Source organism: Botryllus schlosseri, chromosome 1, assembly GCF_051294905.1.
Source record: "Botryllus schlosseri isolate E-star chromosome 1, Bs_hap1, whole genome shotgun sequence".
In the NCBI taxonomy this organism is placed as follows: domain Eukaryota; kingdom Metazoa; phylum Chordata; class Ascidiacea; order Stolidobranchia; family Styelidae; genus Botryllus; species Botryllus schlosseri.
Genome location: NC_137236.1, coordinates 35,402,384 through 35,417,894, shown reverse-complemented (window position 1 = coordinate 35,417,894; position 15,511 = coordinate 35,402,384). Strand labels below are relative to the sequence as shown.

At 40.3% G+C, this 15,511-nt stretch overlaps 2 protein-coding genes across 6 annotated transcripts in view; one reads left to right on the top strand and one right to left on the bottom strand.

Annotated features, from left to right (window-relative positions):
- LOC145448288 (inactive dipeptidyl peptidase 10-like) overlaps window positions 1-7,723 on the top strand; it is a 28,190-nt gene extending 20,467 nt beyond the window's left edge. For 4 of the 5 annotated variants that reach the window (XM_080326681.1, XM_080326687.1, XM_080326659.1 and 1 more), the window contains exons 8-18: window positions 145-337; window positions 607-714; window positions 804-944; window positions 1,477-1,639; window positions 1,798-1,959; window positions 2,493-2,559; window positions 3,496-3,596; window positions 3,996-4,074; window positions 4,996-5,159; window positions 5,916-6,044; window positions 6,481-7,723. In XM_080326681.1, the coding sequence (XP_080182807.1) occupies window positions 145-337; window positions 607-714; window positions 804-944; window positions 1,477-1,639; window positions 1,798-1,959; window positions 2,493-2,559; window positions 3,496-3,596; window positions 3,996-4,074; window positions 4,996-5,159; window positions 5,916-6,044; window positions 6,481-6,764 (1,591 nt within the window). In that variant the 3' untranslated portion in view covers window positions 6,765-7,723. The remainder of the gene's footprint in view (window positions 1-144; window positions 338-606; window positions 715-803; window positions 945-1,476; window positions 1,640-1,797; window positions 1,960-2,492; window positions 2,560-3,495; window positions 3,597-3,995; window positions 4,075-4,995; window positions 5,160-5,915; window positions 6,045-6,480) is intronic. The other variant, XR_013917863.1, reaches the window with a different exon arrangement.
- Window positions 7,724-7,864: 141 nt separating this feature from the next.
- Window positions 7,865-12,613, bottom strand: LOC145448316 (uncharacterized). The gene is made up of 2 exons (XM_080326695.1): window positions 9,471-12,613; window positions 7,865-9,299 (listed from the first exon to the last, which is right to left on the bottom strand). The coding sequence occupies exon 1, from the start codon at window positions 12,611-12,613 to the stop codon at window positions 10,664-10,666; it is 1,950 nt and encodes a 649-aa protein (XP_080182821.1). The 3' UTR covers window positions 7,865-9,299; window positions 9,471-10,663.
- Window positions 12,614-15,511: the final 2,898 nt, after the last annotated feature.

Here is a 15,511-nt window from a genome sequence, read left to right as displayed (position 1 = left end):
TAAAAGGCATCAATTTAAAACACTGTTTAACATTTATTTACCATTTGTTGTAGATGCAACCGTAATTATAGGTAGCCTATCTACTAGTGGTCCTTTCTTCGTGAATTTACTTGTTTAACACAGCAATTATCCGCAACATTTTAGCTGGAAATCCAACATATTTCTTTCTCTTCACTGGTTGAACGATACGCAAATCTTGATTACCTGGTCGAACGGGGATCTCACGCAAAGAGCGACGCAACTTTGTAACGTGATCACGCGAGATTGTGTGGACGACGTTTTGGGCGAAGAATTCCGAGAGAAGGAGCGCTATCGTACCATGGAAATGCAGAAGATGGTAGGTCAGCTGTCTTTATTTTGTTCCCAAGCTACATATCCAGACTTGTACGAAGTACTGAATTTTTGGAATCTGTAACTAGTAGCCTACTAGTACTAGAACTACTCGTACTGCAAAACTCGAACCTAGAAGTATAATTAGAGCTAACGACTTAAAGAAATACTCATATACAAGCGCAAGTTCCAGCTCCGTATCACAGGAGAATCAATCAATAAAACATTTTGAACTTCATCCAATCATCATTACGTCTTTTGCATTTCGCATTGTAGGACAGCAAAGTTCTCGCAAGTCAGATTCGAGGACTAGTTTTCCACGTTCTTCCGAGTGACTACGGTCGTCAGGAATTCAACCATCTGGCACTGTTGAATATCAGCGAGGTAATATTGGATTTTATAATTGCATGCATTGAGGATATACCAATAGTGAGTTTGTATGTGAATTTGATTTACTTGTTTACCACATTTAGGAATCGCCTTCAATAAGGTTTTTAACTGAAGGAAGCTTGGACGTATCCAAACTGCTGTATTATGATCCCAACGACGACTACGTATATTTTACCGCTAACGAAATGACTAATTTCGCTTCTCACCATCTGTTCAAAATCAAGGTAATTATCTCCAACTTGTGTATATAATACAAACGTAAACACGTGGCCTGCACAAGGCAAATATCATGCGACTAGAAAAGTGCCACTTTAAAGTCGTGGTTTTGCGGCAGTTATATCGGTGACGTATAGGCGTAGGCCTACATATACGCTACCTACAGCTGGAAATGAGAGTGTGAATTCGCATGCAGTGGTATAAGGTGTAGGGAACGAGTATGTCAATGCCTACTTATCAGCCTTGTAGATTCCATCTGTATTGCCTTAACAGTATACTCGGAAACAGTCTTTATCGTGATCTATAGCACTTTCACAGCTCTGGTCAATGACGTTGGTCAATGGCGTTGTAACACAGTCCAGTATGTGAGTATGATATATTCATTAGTGTACTGCTTATTTGGGATAACTGTAGAGTGTAGACAGAGCCGCTTACGAAGACATGGATTTCAGACTAGGCTGAGATATGTCACGGAACCACCGCCTGCCAGTGTTGCGCTACCATGGCCTTCTATCCTGAAACTGTCGGACTATTTTCCAGGCTGACGGCAACGGTCCGATGTTGTGCGTGTCGTGTGATTTCGAACTGAGGAACATGTCATCAAATTCAACGTCTGCGTATGACGTCATCACTGCGCAGCAATGCCGGTATTATGACGCAGTATTCGGAGAGACAGCAGAATGGTTTGCGGTTACGTGTCTGGGTAACGAGACTTTGTTGTTATATCATGAATTCGTTACGTTGCAAATAAAAGGTCAAAATGAAATTAACTGCCATAATTTCGATACAGGTTGATGTATGGTTACTAATACAATATTTTTCATATGTAAGATTATATTTAATCATACCTTTTTTGCAAAGGTCCATTTCCGCCGTTCATAGCTACCGCCACTACGACCGATTCGTCGAATCGTGATATCTCCGCATCAATGGTATTAGACTTCTTAGTCCCACCACCAGAATCTCTGAGGAAGCTGCAACTGCCGAGCAAACGCATCCATACCATTTTGAAAGATGGCAGAGGTTAGATACAGGAATGTGAATTAAAATTTATTTTAGATATAAGATATTACTTTAACATTGAGTAAACAAGAAAGCAATCTATTATTTCGTGGTAGCCTTAAGCGTATGCCTACATAATATATAGTCGTATCTTATTGGAAGGTGCAATTATATATTGATTCGTTTGTATCTTTCATATATTAGGAACGGAATAGGACGTTACAAGTTTTAAACTACAGTCATCCTGCGCGATCTTGATGCACCAAGGGCTGCGATCACAAAGTTAGCTTATCCGGGAGCAAGCTAATCGTCTGATTAAAAACTGTTTACCGTGGTAACCTACTTCGCTGGATTAAAAGTTTCACAAGACGACTAAAAATACTCCTCATGAGGAATGTTATCCAAATTTATGCGTTACTAAACGATTTCAATCAAAGGATTAACTTTATTACTGGCCCTAGCATTTTACTAAAATGAATGCTGTAACAGATATCAATTAATTTAATGTCCACCGGGATATCCTATCGCTGAATTATGTTATGTTTTTTTTTTAGAAATACGCTTCAAAATGCTACTTCCATACTCGATTCACCTCGGAAGAAGACCTGTTATATTTGTCGTGTAAGTGCCTAAGTGGCCTTCGGAAATAGTGCTAACACGTTATGCACCAGGGTTGTAACCAAGTCACAAGGTTCCGAGTCACAAATCTATCTCACTTTTTAGTTTTGACTCGAGTCAATTCGAGTCATTTTCACTTCACCACCGAGTCAAATCCGACTCCAAGTCGACGAGCAACGGGTCGAATCCGACACATACTGTTATGACTCGAGTTCAAGCCCAGGTCACTGTGTTCACTCTCCACTTTCGAGTTAAAGTCATGTTTAGCCTACTTTCTATAACTCTGCTTGGTGATGTCAGATGCTTCACAATGATAATATACTGATTTTCCTCACTTTTAACTGTTGCTGGTCGCATTTTCAAGTACCAGTACTAATAGACTAAATACCTATAGTGCGGTAACCTCTACTCTTTTTCGAAGTTACAATGAAATGTCGATCTTGGACGTCCGAGTCTCGAGTCGAATAACTTTGTCCCACTTCATGCGCAATGACTTGAGTACAATTGTTGTCGATGCAGAGATTTACTCGGGCTACGTCAAGTCATTTTTCGTGATCGAGTCATGACTTGAGTCATTATAACCCTGCTGCATGCACGATATGCATTGCTGCTCAATATGCCGTGAATATCTTCTTGCCGGCTATCCCCTATTGCTATGACATAACACCTGTCCATTAAACGCTGGATTACCACTGTGCGGTTGCGTATCTTTAAATATAGGAAGAGTATTAGTAGTCTTCAATCTCAGTAAAAATGTCACTTGAATGTTCAATAATTTGTTTCGGGCGTTCCTCACGACTTATGAGGCCTATAGTATGATTTTGTCGGTAAAAACAGTATCAAAAGTAGTAAGCTTTTAGGCCCCGTCTGGATCGCTATTCCAATGAAAATGACTGATGGCATGTATGTGTAATTGTGTATAATATACATCCCTTCCAGCGGTGAAACCGGAGTTAGACAGGCTGATCTTCGGTTCCGACTTGACATTACCAGCTACGTGATCGCCAACCTAGGAGCTGTAGGTATTTACATCGACCAAGGTGAATAAATAGTGAACTAATGAATAGTTCTTTTAGCTATATCTTATCATGCTATCGCCATATACCTTCGTAGACCGCTACCAATAGCAGTGTGTATACATATATATGTGATCGTATAGTTGAAAATATTTTCCCTACCATTTCAGATATACAGTTCCGAACTGAGTAGTCAATACACAGCAAAGTATTATTATACTGACAAATTATGATGACCGATTCAAAATATTCTTCCTTTGCCCCCTTCATAAATCGGATTATTTCCAATTTTCAAACGAATGCATTGTGTCAGGTGATTATGTAATGTTCCTACATTCCTTCAATATCCTTGGAAATTGAAATGTGTGTGAATGCCTCAAGCTTTTGAGTGAATCCGTCATTTGCGGTACTATTACGTTTTAGATGTGCCGTTCGGACGCGTTGAATATTCGCCGAGAATGCCGGGGGAGCTTGCAATTGAAGATTTAATGTCCGTTTTGGAGTGAGTGTCGAGGCTTCGTGTATTTTGAGATCATATTTCATCATTCGCGCCAGCGCCTTTGTAACCGCGGTTCCGTTGCAACCCGTAACAACCAAGGTTGTTATTTGTTATAACAGCCGTCGGGTATTAGATCATACCAATCGGGTATGAGTCCAACGTACACACCGTCTTTGAATTTGTATTTATTTTTTTTTGCGTTGTGCGGCTAGTAAATCAAATGTGGTGCAGACCTATGCTGTGTCCTCACATTGAATTTAGTTCGGCAGAATAGCGGGAATACTGTACCCAGTCCCTAATTGTAGCATGTATGCACAAAGTAACACGAATGATATAGCACTCATGTTCGGTTGTGGGCCATAACACACCACTAAACAGAATCCTTCTCTGGTACGAACGGGAATACACTTGACAATTACATTTGTAATGAATGAACTTTGTTAAAGGAGACTTTGCAATCTAAAAGTACGCACATGAAGCATTAACCCAACATTTAAATAAATTATTATAATAACCGAACCCCATAACGTCCCAGCGCCCTCAGAAATCGCTGCTCGGCTGTTTCCGCCGCTTTAAAACCGAAATCGCCCTCTAGGGGGCGCTGAAGACAAGGTTAATAATCACTTTGTTAGTCAAATCAACGGTATTGGATTCAGTTTTGTTAACGAAAAAGTGATTAGTGAGACAGTAAGGTCCGGACTCCACACTGAAAATGTCCACAATCGAACCGTGAGCCGTCAGTTGGGAATCCCTGCTACAAGCTATGTAAAACCAGGGTGTCATTTACAAATCGGAACACGGTGAGATTATTTGTTCGAGGCCACAGTATTACAACGATGAAGTCATTTATGCAATTTATGTTGGGTGATGTCATTTTCACTATATGTAATCTTAAAGACTTACACATACGTTACTGCTTTTCAGTTACCTAAAGCGAAACGAGGATGTATTTGATAACGTGGACAGCGCGAATGCCGGGGTGATGGGAATTTATGGATACGCCGGATACTCAACAATCTTGGCCAGTCTCGAAAATCAAATAGCTTGCGGGGTAGCAATAGACCCAGTCACAGATTGGTCGCTGTACAGTAAGCATATAACTGAATTATTTAGACAGCATCGAATCATATGTCTGTTGTGTCCCATTCACACTTAAAGTTTGCATAATCCAAAGGAAACCTTCTCACAGCATGATGTCAATGTGTCCCCCATTAAAGTCCAGTCGCCAATATACTGTCGTGGCTATAATACAGTCATTTGGAGGATTTGCGCTCTCTTAATAATGCCCAGATGTCCTATTTTCCGCATTTTGAGTTGGATGTTCTTATCTTTCACAACAATTTTAGGCGGGATGTTTTATTTATGTTCATAAAATACTGTAGCCATGAAGCATGGTGAAGTGCTTGCTCAAAGGTTTCCCTACCGGTCCCACCTTCAGGATTGTTATTGCAAACATTGTTGGATGTTCTCTGTAACATCCAGGCCATTTACATGCCAGAATCTCTCGTAGTTTTTCGTTTTAATCGGCGGAAAAAATTTCCTCTTTTAGGGTACTAAAATATGGTAATCCTGGTTATCGATGTGATAGCATCTGTGCCATATAGCTTACCCATAAGAAATAATTGTAGCTACTTTTGATTACTGTCCTTAACCCACTCATTCCTGTTTCCTTTCGAAGAAATTTTAACCATATACTCATTAACACACGATTATAGCCTATACCTCCGTACATTATTATCATGAGCGATCAAGATCACTGATCATTGACTATAGTTGATCACTGCTTAGTATCGGCGACTATCCAAATTACAGTTTGTTGAAAATATGCATGAATGTATTACCAGACTCCGTCGGCTCGGCGAGAATTCTCGGGCCGTTCGCACAGACCTTCACACTTGAAAATCGAAAGTACAAAAACAAATTCTCCAAGCTGCGCAATTCGAAGTTGAGAGTCTACCATAGAATGAGTAACCGTAAGTATAGATGATGCAGAACACCCCAGGAAAATGGGAATGTCTGCTGCACACCCTTCTTCAGCGGCTGAGATGGGCGATTCTGCATTATTGCAGGAGAAATACATCCATAATATGCATGGTAATTGGGCATTGCGTACGAGCGATGTGCCACACCATAACGATATGATTTCAAAAAATGTCGCCTGATATTATATGAGCCGCATAATGTCGCTACAAATTTCCAAGAATTTGACTAGGTGCATACAAGATCAAGGTTTGACTCTAATATGCATATGGTAGATCAAATATATGATATCGGCACGATTGACAAAGGATGTATAATTGTATATTGAATATTCATATTTTGTAGAACGTTAATACAAATTTTCCAAGCCATACTGACTAGTGAATTATTAGGTGTCAACTACTCGTGAAATTCGGTTCCTTCACTCAGGTAAATCCACAATGCAGCACTCGGTACTTCTGGAGGAAGCTATGTTACTCGCAGAGATGCTAGACGATTCCGGGACAATAACTTTCATTCCCGACGCCAACCGCTACTCTCATCCCGGCGACTGGATAAAGATAGAGTCCAAACTATTTGAATCAGTCACTTCGTTCATGAGAGAATGTCTATACGATGTGGACGAAACCCGCAGAGCACAACGTCAGCTACTCCTGACAAATTACAGCACGACACGCACTATAGTAAACAAGGATCACAAGACTAACAAGTAGTATTACCTTGTGACTGTTGGATCGAAGCACAGCCTAGCCTACATGTTGTCGTGCCAGTGATTTGAGACGTGTCATGGCTTGTTTTAACTAAATCAGCAGGTGCGCATATCCTAGGCTTACCATATTTTGGAAATGTAAAAAGAGGACACTTTTTCAGAAATTTCAGACATGCAAAACTGGAGAAGAATTCTCAAAAACCGGTAAATTTTTCCCACTTCGTGATCGGTTGACTAAAAAAAAAAAGTCATCACTTCCGCTCAGAGCTCAAAATAACGTTTTTCTCTCCACATTGCCAGGTGGATGACTAAAAAAAAAAAAAAAAAAAACAGGTCTTCTTTTCGCTCAGAGCTAAAATCACCGCTTTTCCCTCCGAAATACCTGCCGGAGCTTCACTTCTGAGCTAATTTGCGGCATATCACTCGCAATTTCCTCTAAATCTGACCTCAATTTTCAAAAAAGAGGACAAAATCTCAAAAAAGATGACAAAAGGGCGTCCTCCGAGTACACTTTCAAAAAAGTCAAAAAAGAGGACAAATCCTCCTAAAAGAGGACGTATGGTAAGCCTAGCATATCCTCATTTTAAATGAGTACGGTAGTGTCGTTTTACTGTTACGGATGGCCACCGTTAGACTATGTGCTGTTGGTTGACGAATCGGTATGAATGCATTACCATGAATGGAATCTTTGGTATGACACTCTTTATTTCTCCGAGACAACACAAACTCAGTATATGAACGGCGATACAAAAACATAGTCCATCCAACCAGCCAGTCAGTGACGTGCGGCAAGGGAAGGCAAATCGAGGAAGTGGCTCACCTGTCGTCCAGACGAGTAAAGGAAAATTGTGTGAAGCGGAACTGCTTATCATGACACCGATCTGTATGGCAATTTTTGTCTGTGCTCAATTTTTCATGAATAACATGAATTTTAAACAAACAAAGCTCGAAATTGCATATTGATTGTTCCAATAAATTGCTCGCATGAACTACCGGTCCAGCTCGACTTCCCGATTTTGATGGGGAAACATAAATCAATCATATCAGAAAATTACACGGCGATATGGTGATTTCATTCCAGGATATCTTCCAATCAGAAATTCCTCACCGGACAATCAGTCCATTCTGTCAAGTTTCTCGGCAATAAATGATTGAGGAGCTGAACAATTTTGAGTTCAACCCAAAGTTCAATCTCTCCAATTAACCGTTCCGGATACACAATGGAATCATATGGAAATACTCTTAATCGGTCGAGGGAAACTCGAATGGAGGGTCTGGGTAGACCATGAGTGGCCAACCTGTGGCCGTACGGCCGCATGAGGCCGTAAAAGGAAATTTGTGCCGTCGTGGACATGCACGTCAATTAGTACGTGTTGGCGGCCGTCGACATACAATTTGAATTTACGAATTGACTCCCAATTTATTGATCGATTTTAATAAATCTTTAAATTTTCTTCGTGCAGCGCGCATTTCAATATGAGTTCATTTTTCGATTTTAATATAGTAGGGCCCTTTGCAATTAGAGCCCCACATCACAGATTCGAACAGAAGAGGAAAATGATGCACCCCATATAGAAATATCAACTAGGAATCGTGTACTATACAGACAATCCAGATGGGAGGTAAAAAATAACAGCGTGCAACAGAGGGACTACCGAAGATGCATCATCATTTATAGCTTGCCCTAAATTTCGAAAACACCCCTCCATCAACTCGACCGATCACCGGAATGCTTTCACATCCATGAGCTGAGAAAGGATAAATGATTGATAGTAGTATGGAAAACTACTAATATAAATAACAAAATTCAATAGTAATTCTGAAAAAATGTCCATACCCAGAACATGACCAGAGACCACTCGTGAGTTACCGTAGGTGCGTATAGCAAGCCTATATCATTGAATAGATTAGTTCGGAGTTCACCAGAAATGAACATAGACACTTTACAATGGACATTTGGCGTCCAGCTAGTTATTACGACTCTGCCCTGGAACGCGGCCGTAGGCTAAATGAGTAGTCGAAATGCGGCAGTAAATTGCAAAAAGGTTGGCACCCCCTGGGAAGGACGATTCCGGAGCAATCACTTTCATTATCGATGTAAACCGCCACTCGCATCCTGACGACTGCATTAAGATCGATTTTCAAACTATGTGATTCGCTTACTTTATTCATGAGAGAATGTTTATACGTCGTTGACGAAACTCGGAGACAATGCCAGCAGCTACTCGCATAAAACTACAGCACGACACGCAACAGTAAACAAGGCTTAGAGCAGGGCTGGCCAACCTTTTCAGTCAAAGGGCCACATTCGATTGACGAACTTTGGCGCGAGCCACTATCCGCGCGAAGCGCGAAAAATTTTTGAAGTTCATAGTTCATAGTTGACTATATTGCGGGCCTGCTGTATATCGTTGGGCTAAGTTTGCGAGGGCTGGGCTATTCGGCGCATGGACATATCGATATCGAAAGCTGCGACCAACATGCGTCAATCATTTCGTGCCTAGGTTTCATAGTCGACGGTCTTACTGCGAGCGCAATCCTCCTCGCCACCTCATCCGCGTCAGCGGTGTCTTACAAAAAGCCTAGAGGTGGGCCGTGCTATAAGTCGGCAGTTACGGAAAATAAGAAGAATATCGGCGTGGTGTAAATGACCATAGTAGTCGACAAACACCATGAATGCCCCAAAACAAACAGTACTGCGAGCGCAAACGCAAGGTCGCATATGTTGAACGACACTTTGTCTCATAATCGCGAATATAGTTACACTCAATCTGATACATTGGGTGTTCTTCAATATGCACAAAAGGGCAACAATTTTAAAAACAAAAAATCGAGTGACAACATATTGCGCTAAGCTTCTAGAAATTTTTTACCTTCGATAAATCTATCGCAAATTATTCTGCTTTATTGTAGTGTACGAAGATATAGGCTACCAATATGTGAATGGTTGATGGATATGTTAATGAGTCGAAACTGATATTTTAGTCATCACATCTCAAGTGTTGCGGCCAGACTAATCAAATTTTTGGTTGGCCTTGCAAGTTCACAATCTGTGCAATCCATTTTTGATGATATTTCGGAAATTACCTCGCGGGCCACTCAAAACCTTCTCGCGGGCCACATGTGGCCCGCGGGCCACGGGTTGGCCGGCCCTGGCTTAGAGGGATAAAAATTGACTTGTGACCGTTATTACTATCGTGGTTAAAATACAGCCTACAGGTTCTCATGTCAGTGATAAAAGAATTATCATGACTTGTTACACTAAATCCTCGTTACTCTCTGCTATGGCAGTTGATGAGCGAGGATGTAGAAAGCAGCATATCCAACCCGCACGTCATACGACCAAAGAGCCCCATCGATTTCTCGAACAAGGACAAGTGGAGAGATGTCATCTCATGTCATAAAGTAGCGCAAGAAATAAAAACTATTCATAATATACTGATGAACCATCAATTTACCGATCATATTAAACATGAAATCCCCTTCACAATAACGTAATCCATCGTTTTAACGTGGCTAGGATACAGACGGGCTGAACAATGGGGTAGCGATGCTCGGTCATTGTAACAACAAGTGATGAAGTTGCAGTTTTTTCTTCTTGGCCTGTTTCTACAACACAGTTTACTTGCCACGATGCTGACGCACAGATTTCTCGGCCATTCTTTTGATTTTATGAGCGGTATACGGTTTAATACCCAAAAGTTTATGAATGTGAGGAACCTCCTCGGTGGCGTACGAAACATTGATCTACACATCTACCGATAAAATGTGCTTTTACACTATTTCACATTAAAACGTTGACGTTTTACAGAAGACATCTATTCATGGTTATTGTCACTAGTATACGTAATATAGTAAGCATATGAATCTTGAGGACACCTTTCCCAGTATAGATCACATTTCTCATTTTTTACGGTGGCATGCAACCATATGACGATTGACGCTCGCCTTGAAAACAAATGCTTTCCCACATAAATCACATTGATAATTGATACCAACATGCATGTCAAAATGAGTCTTGAGGTGAACCTTCTGGGCAAAAGCTTTCCCACAAATATCACATTCATGATTTTTGATACCAGCGTGCATGGCCGAATGAGTCTTGAGGTGACTCTTCTGTGTAAATTCTTTTCCGCAAATATCACATTTATGATCTTTAACGCCAGCATGCATGTCCAAATGAGCCTGGAGGTCAGTCTTCCGAGTAACTGTTTTCCCACATATATCACATTTATAAGTGACACCAGCATGCCTGGCCAAGTGAAGCTTGAGGGAGCCTTTCGATATAAATGCTTTTTCACATATATCGCATTTATGTTCCTCGAATCCAGCATGCACTGCCATATGACGCACGAGATCATCCTTCGAGAGAAATGCTTTCTCACATAGATCACATTTATGATTTTTTATTCCAATATGCATCACTATATGACGCACGAGATCATGCTTCCCAGTAAATGCTTTCCCACATACATCGCATTTGTGTTTTTTCACGCCGGCGTGCATCTTCATGTGTTTCTCGAGGGAACACCTCTGTGTAAACTCTTTCCCACATATATCACACTCATGATCTTTGATACCAGCATGTACATCCATATGATACTTGAGGTAATACCTACTGGAAAATGCTCTTCCACAAATATCGCATTCAAATCTATGTTGCTTGATAGCAGCATGCATCTCTATATGACGCATGAAGGAGCGCTTACAAGTATACGCTTTACCACATATAGCACATTTCAAATTTTCACCGCCATAGTGCGTCATCATATGAAGCTTGACGATATTATTATGTGAAAATGATTTCCCACATATATCACATTCATGTTTGATGCCAGAATGTATGTCCAAATGATGCTTGAGACTACCCTTCTGAGAAAAAGCTTTTCCACAAATATCGCATTTATGATTTTTCATGCCGGCATGTGTTTCCAAATGGAGCTTGACGGCATCAGTACGTGAAAATGATTTTCCACATATATCACATTCATGTTTGATGCCATCGTGTATGTCCAAATGACGCTTCAGTTCACCCTTCCTACTAAAAGCTTTTCCACAAATATCGCATTTATGATTTTTCATGCAAATGTGCACGTCCAAATGCAGCTTGACTTCATTCTTTGATGGGAATGCTTTTCCACATATATCACATATATAACCGACGCCAGCATGCCTGGCCGCGTGAAGCTTGAGGGAGCGCCTTGATATAAATGTTTTTTCACATATATCGCATTTATGATCTTTGAATCCAGCATGAATCACCATATGACGCACGAGGTCATCCTTTAATTTAAATGCTTTCTTACATATATCACACTTATGATTTCTTATTCCAATATGCATCACCTTATGTTGCAAGAGCATATACTGCCAACTAAATGCTTTCCCACATACATCACATTCGTGTTTTTTAACGCCGGCGTGCATCTTAATGTGTCTCTCGAGGGAACGTCTCTGTGTAAAATCTTTCCCACATATATCACATTCATGATCTTTCATACCAGCATGTAAATCCATATGATACTTGAGGTGCTCCCTACGGGAAAATGCTCTTCCACAAATATCGCATTCAAATCCATGATGCTTGACGCCAGCATGCACCTCCATATGACGCTTGAGGGAGCCATTACAAGTATACGCTTTTCCACAGATATCGCATTTATGATTTTTCATGCAAACATGCACGTCCAAATGCAGCTTGACGGCATCCTTTGAAGGGAATGCTTTTCCACATATTTCACATTTATGATTTTTGACGCCAGCATGCATATCTAAATGGCGCTTGAGAGTACCCTTCAATGCAAATGTTTTCCCGCATATATCGCATTTATGATCTTTAACGCCAGTATGCATATCCATTAGGGCTGTTCAAAAATAACTTTTTTTTTCCGATTCAAGCCGTTCACCTCTTAAATCGTCAGGTTACCCTAAAAAACGCTGCACACCAAATTTGGTTCAATTCTAATAAGTATAGGGCTCCGCGGATCCAATTGAATTTTTTAATTTAAACAGGAAAATTGAAAAAAAAAAAAATTCCAAATTTTTCTGCCAACCCCATGAAATTGTTGAGCTGTCTTCAAAGACGTTGCAAAACAAATTTGAGTCAATTCCGACCAGTAGAAGCGGAGTTATGTGAGTTTTTCGTTGATAAATCGCGGATTATCCACCAATCAAGGATAATCCGAGAAATATCAACGAAAAACTCCAATAACTCCGCTTCTACTGGTCGGAATTGACTCAAATTTGTTTTGCAACGTCTTTGAAGACAGCTCAACAATTTCATGGGGTTGGCAGAAAAATTTGGAATTTTTTTTTTTTCAATTTTCCTGTTTAAATTAAAAAATTCAATTGGATCCGCGGAGCCCTATACTTATTAGAATTGAACCAAATTTGGTGTGCAGCGTTTTTTAGGGTAACCTGACGATTTAAGAGGTGAACGGCTTGAATCGGGAAAAAAAAGTTATTTTTGAACAGCCCTAATATCCATATGTCGGCTGATACTACCCATCAGAGTAAATGATTTCTCACATACTTCACATTTATGATCTTCGGTACCAGCATGCATATCCATTTGAAACTCGTGATCAAATGAAATATTTTCTTTTAAATGTCGCTGCTAGGATCTTTCAAGTCGTGCTCGATGGTTAGAATATTTGATGTCTTGTCACTCCTTTTGCAACAGGTATCAAGGCACACTTTCATATATGACAGTTAGGACGATAAACGAGTCCAAGTCTTTAACTTTAAAGTGTTAACACAGGATTTGAACAGATGTCACGCTTTACTTTTTCCAACTCTATTCTGCAGATATAAATTAGCTTCGTAACCATCTGACAATATCTCATATGTTTAGAAATAATCTAAACAAAGAGCATCAATATACTATAGACAGCGCAACTGCTATATGTATAACATACAAATGAATCAATAGAATCAAACGGAATACACTAATGATAGTCCTGTCACTGCATATCAACATGCCATACTAGCATACCGTAACACTTCGGAAAATAAACCGAATCATGTACCATACAAATTGATAGCCTTTTCTCAGCATTTCGACTGCAACATGCTTGGTTGAAATACCTTATATTCACTAAGACGCTCCATACCAATGGTTTTTATTTTTTTTTCTCCGGCGCCCCTTACAAAATTGTCTGGGTCCGGCGCGCCTTATTTTATGGACTGTAGTAAAAAACAATGGGCAAGTGGTCGAATTCCGATTTCGGGTGGGACTTCACTATTATAATGTAACCACTCGGTTAATTAACGGTATAATTGTATGTGCTATTTTCGGGAACAAATCAAAGTTGTTATAACTACCATCGGTTAAGGCCTACGGGCTCACACGCTCATAGCATTTGGTTCGAGATCGATGTACACATCCCGAATTTTCCTCTCTCCTCTCCTCTGTGGTAGAGATTTGCTCACATTGAATTTAGTGCTGCACCAAGCTCTTAGCCTTAACATGAATCGGTAACAACACTTAGCAGTATCATTTGATTGTGATACGATGAAAAAATATTCTGGAGACTTAATTTTGTAGCTCTCAAATACAAGTATATTTAGTTAATCATTTTGGTCAAAAAGCTTCAAAACATCTTCAATGTACAAAGGGCATCACTCTCAAAGATGTACAGTAGCCTACAGTGCCCTTTCGATTTCGACACGCAGTGCACTGCAGGATACAACAGCTAGTTCAAAACATTTTGTAGAGAACAACCCCGAGCTATCAGTTCAAGTATCAGTGGATTAATATTTACATCATTTCAAAACGTCGCAAAACATCGATACAATGAAAATATAGGAAGGTGTCGAATTGGGGTAGCTAGCGAGGAGGCAGTAGTATAACGGAGAATTGCCAATCCAAAACTACGCCTCATTCAATATACATGAGATAAAATAAACCTCTGCATTCATGGAAACATGATCGGTGGATATTTTGCGATGAGCGCAACGAATAACGTTGTGATTTGACAGATTTTGTCGAATGTTCGATGTTCGTTTGCACTGAGAACTCAGGGATATATAGAACTATCGCTCTACTATATAATCATTTGTCATTACTACACCATCTACTGCGATGCCATTTTTCTTCAGCGCCCTCATACCGCCCCCTGAGCTCATCGCCCCCCCCCCCGCCATTCTCCCCCGGAGCGTTTCCGCCCCCTTAAAAATTACAAAAAATGGAGACAAGTTTAAGAAACGCTGCTCTATACCATGGACGGAATGGGCCTGCGAGGGTGTTGTGAATAGAAGGTATTCCAACTACGCATGTTGCTGCCAATGATATATCGCTGATGAGAATTTAAGGACGATTTCAGCTCGGTATTTTTATTATTCTGTAAATCTGTCTGCGTTGGGTAACTCGTGGCAAGGTTTTGGTGTTTGGTTTCGTAATGATGTTTCAAGTTGCAGTAATATTTTTCTGATCATACTTTGTTTGCTTGCAATTATATGACGACGACATTTTCCTGAATTAATTCTGCAGCTATTACCAGCCTTTACAATACAACTTGACAACTTGACACCATTCCTAACCCGGAAATGATTGTGACCTGCGCTGACGTGATTAATTTATCATCGAGTTCATTGTTGAATACAAGGACTTATGATTCATTGATGACCGGGCACCATTGTTGTGGGACTGTGGGTGGAATGTTTATGTGAACTCGATTTGAGAGTACAATTGTAAAGTTCTAGCCCTGTAGTGCCACATTCCTCAAAACTTATACCAGTAATGCGTAGAAC

Excerpts from the sequence above, each read along its gene's own strand:
- LOC145448316 (XM_080326695.1), bottom strand. The coding sequence starts at position 12,613 with ATGCATACTGGCGTTAAAGATCATAAATGCGATATATGCGGGAAAACA.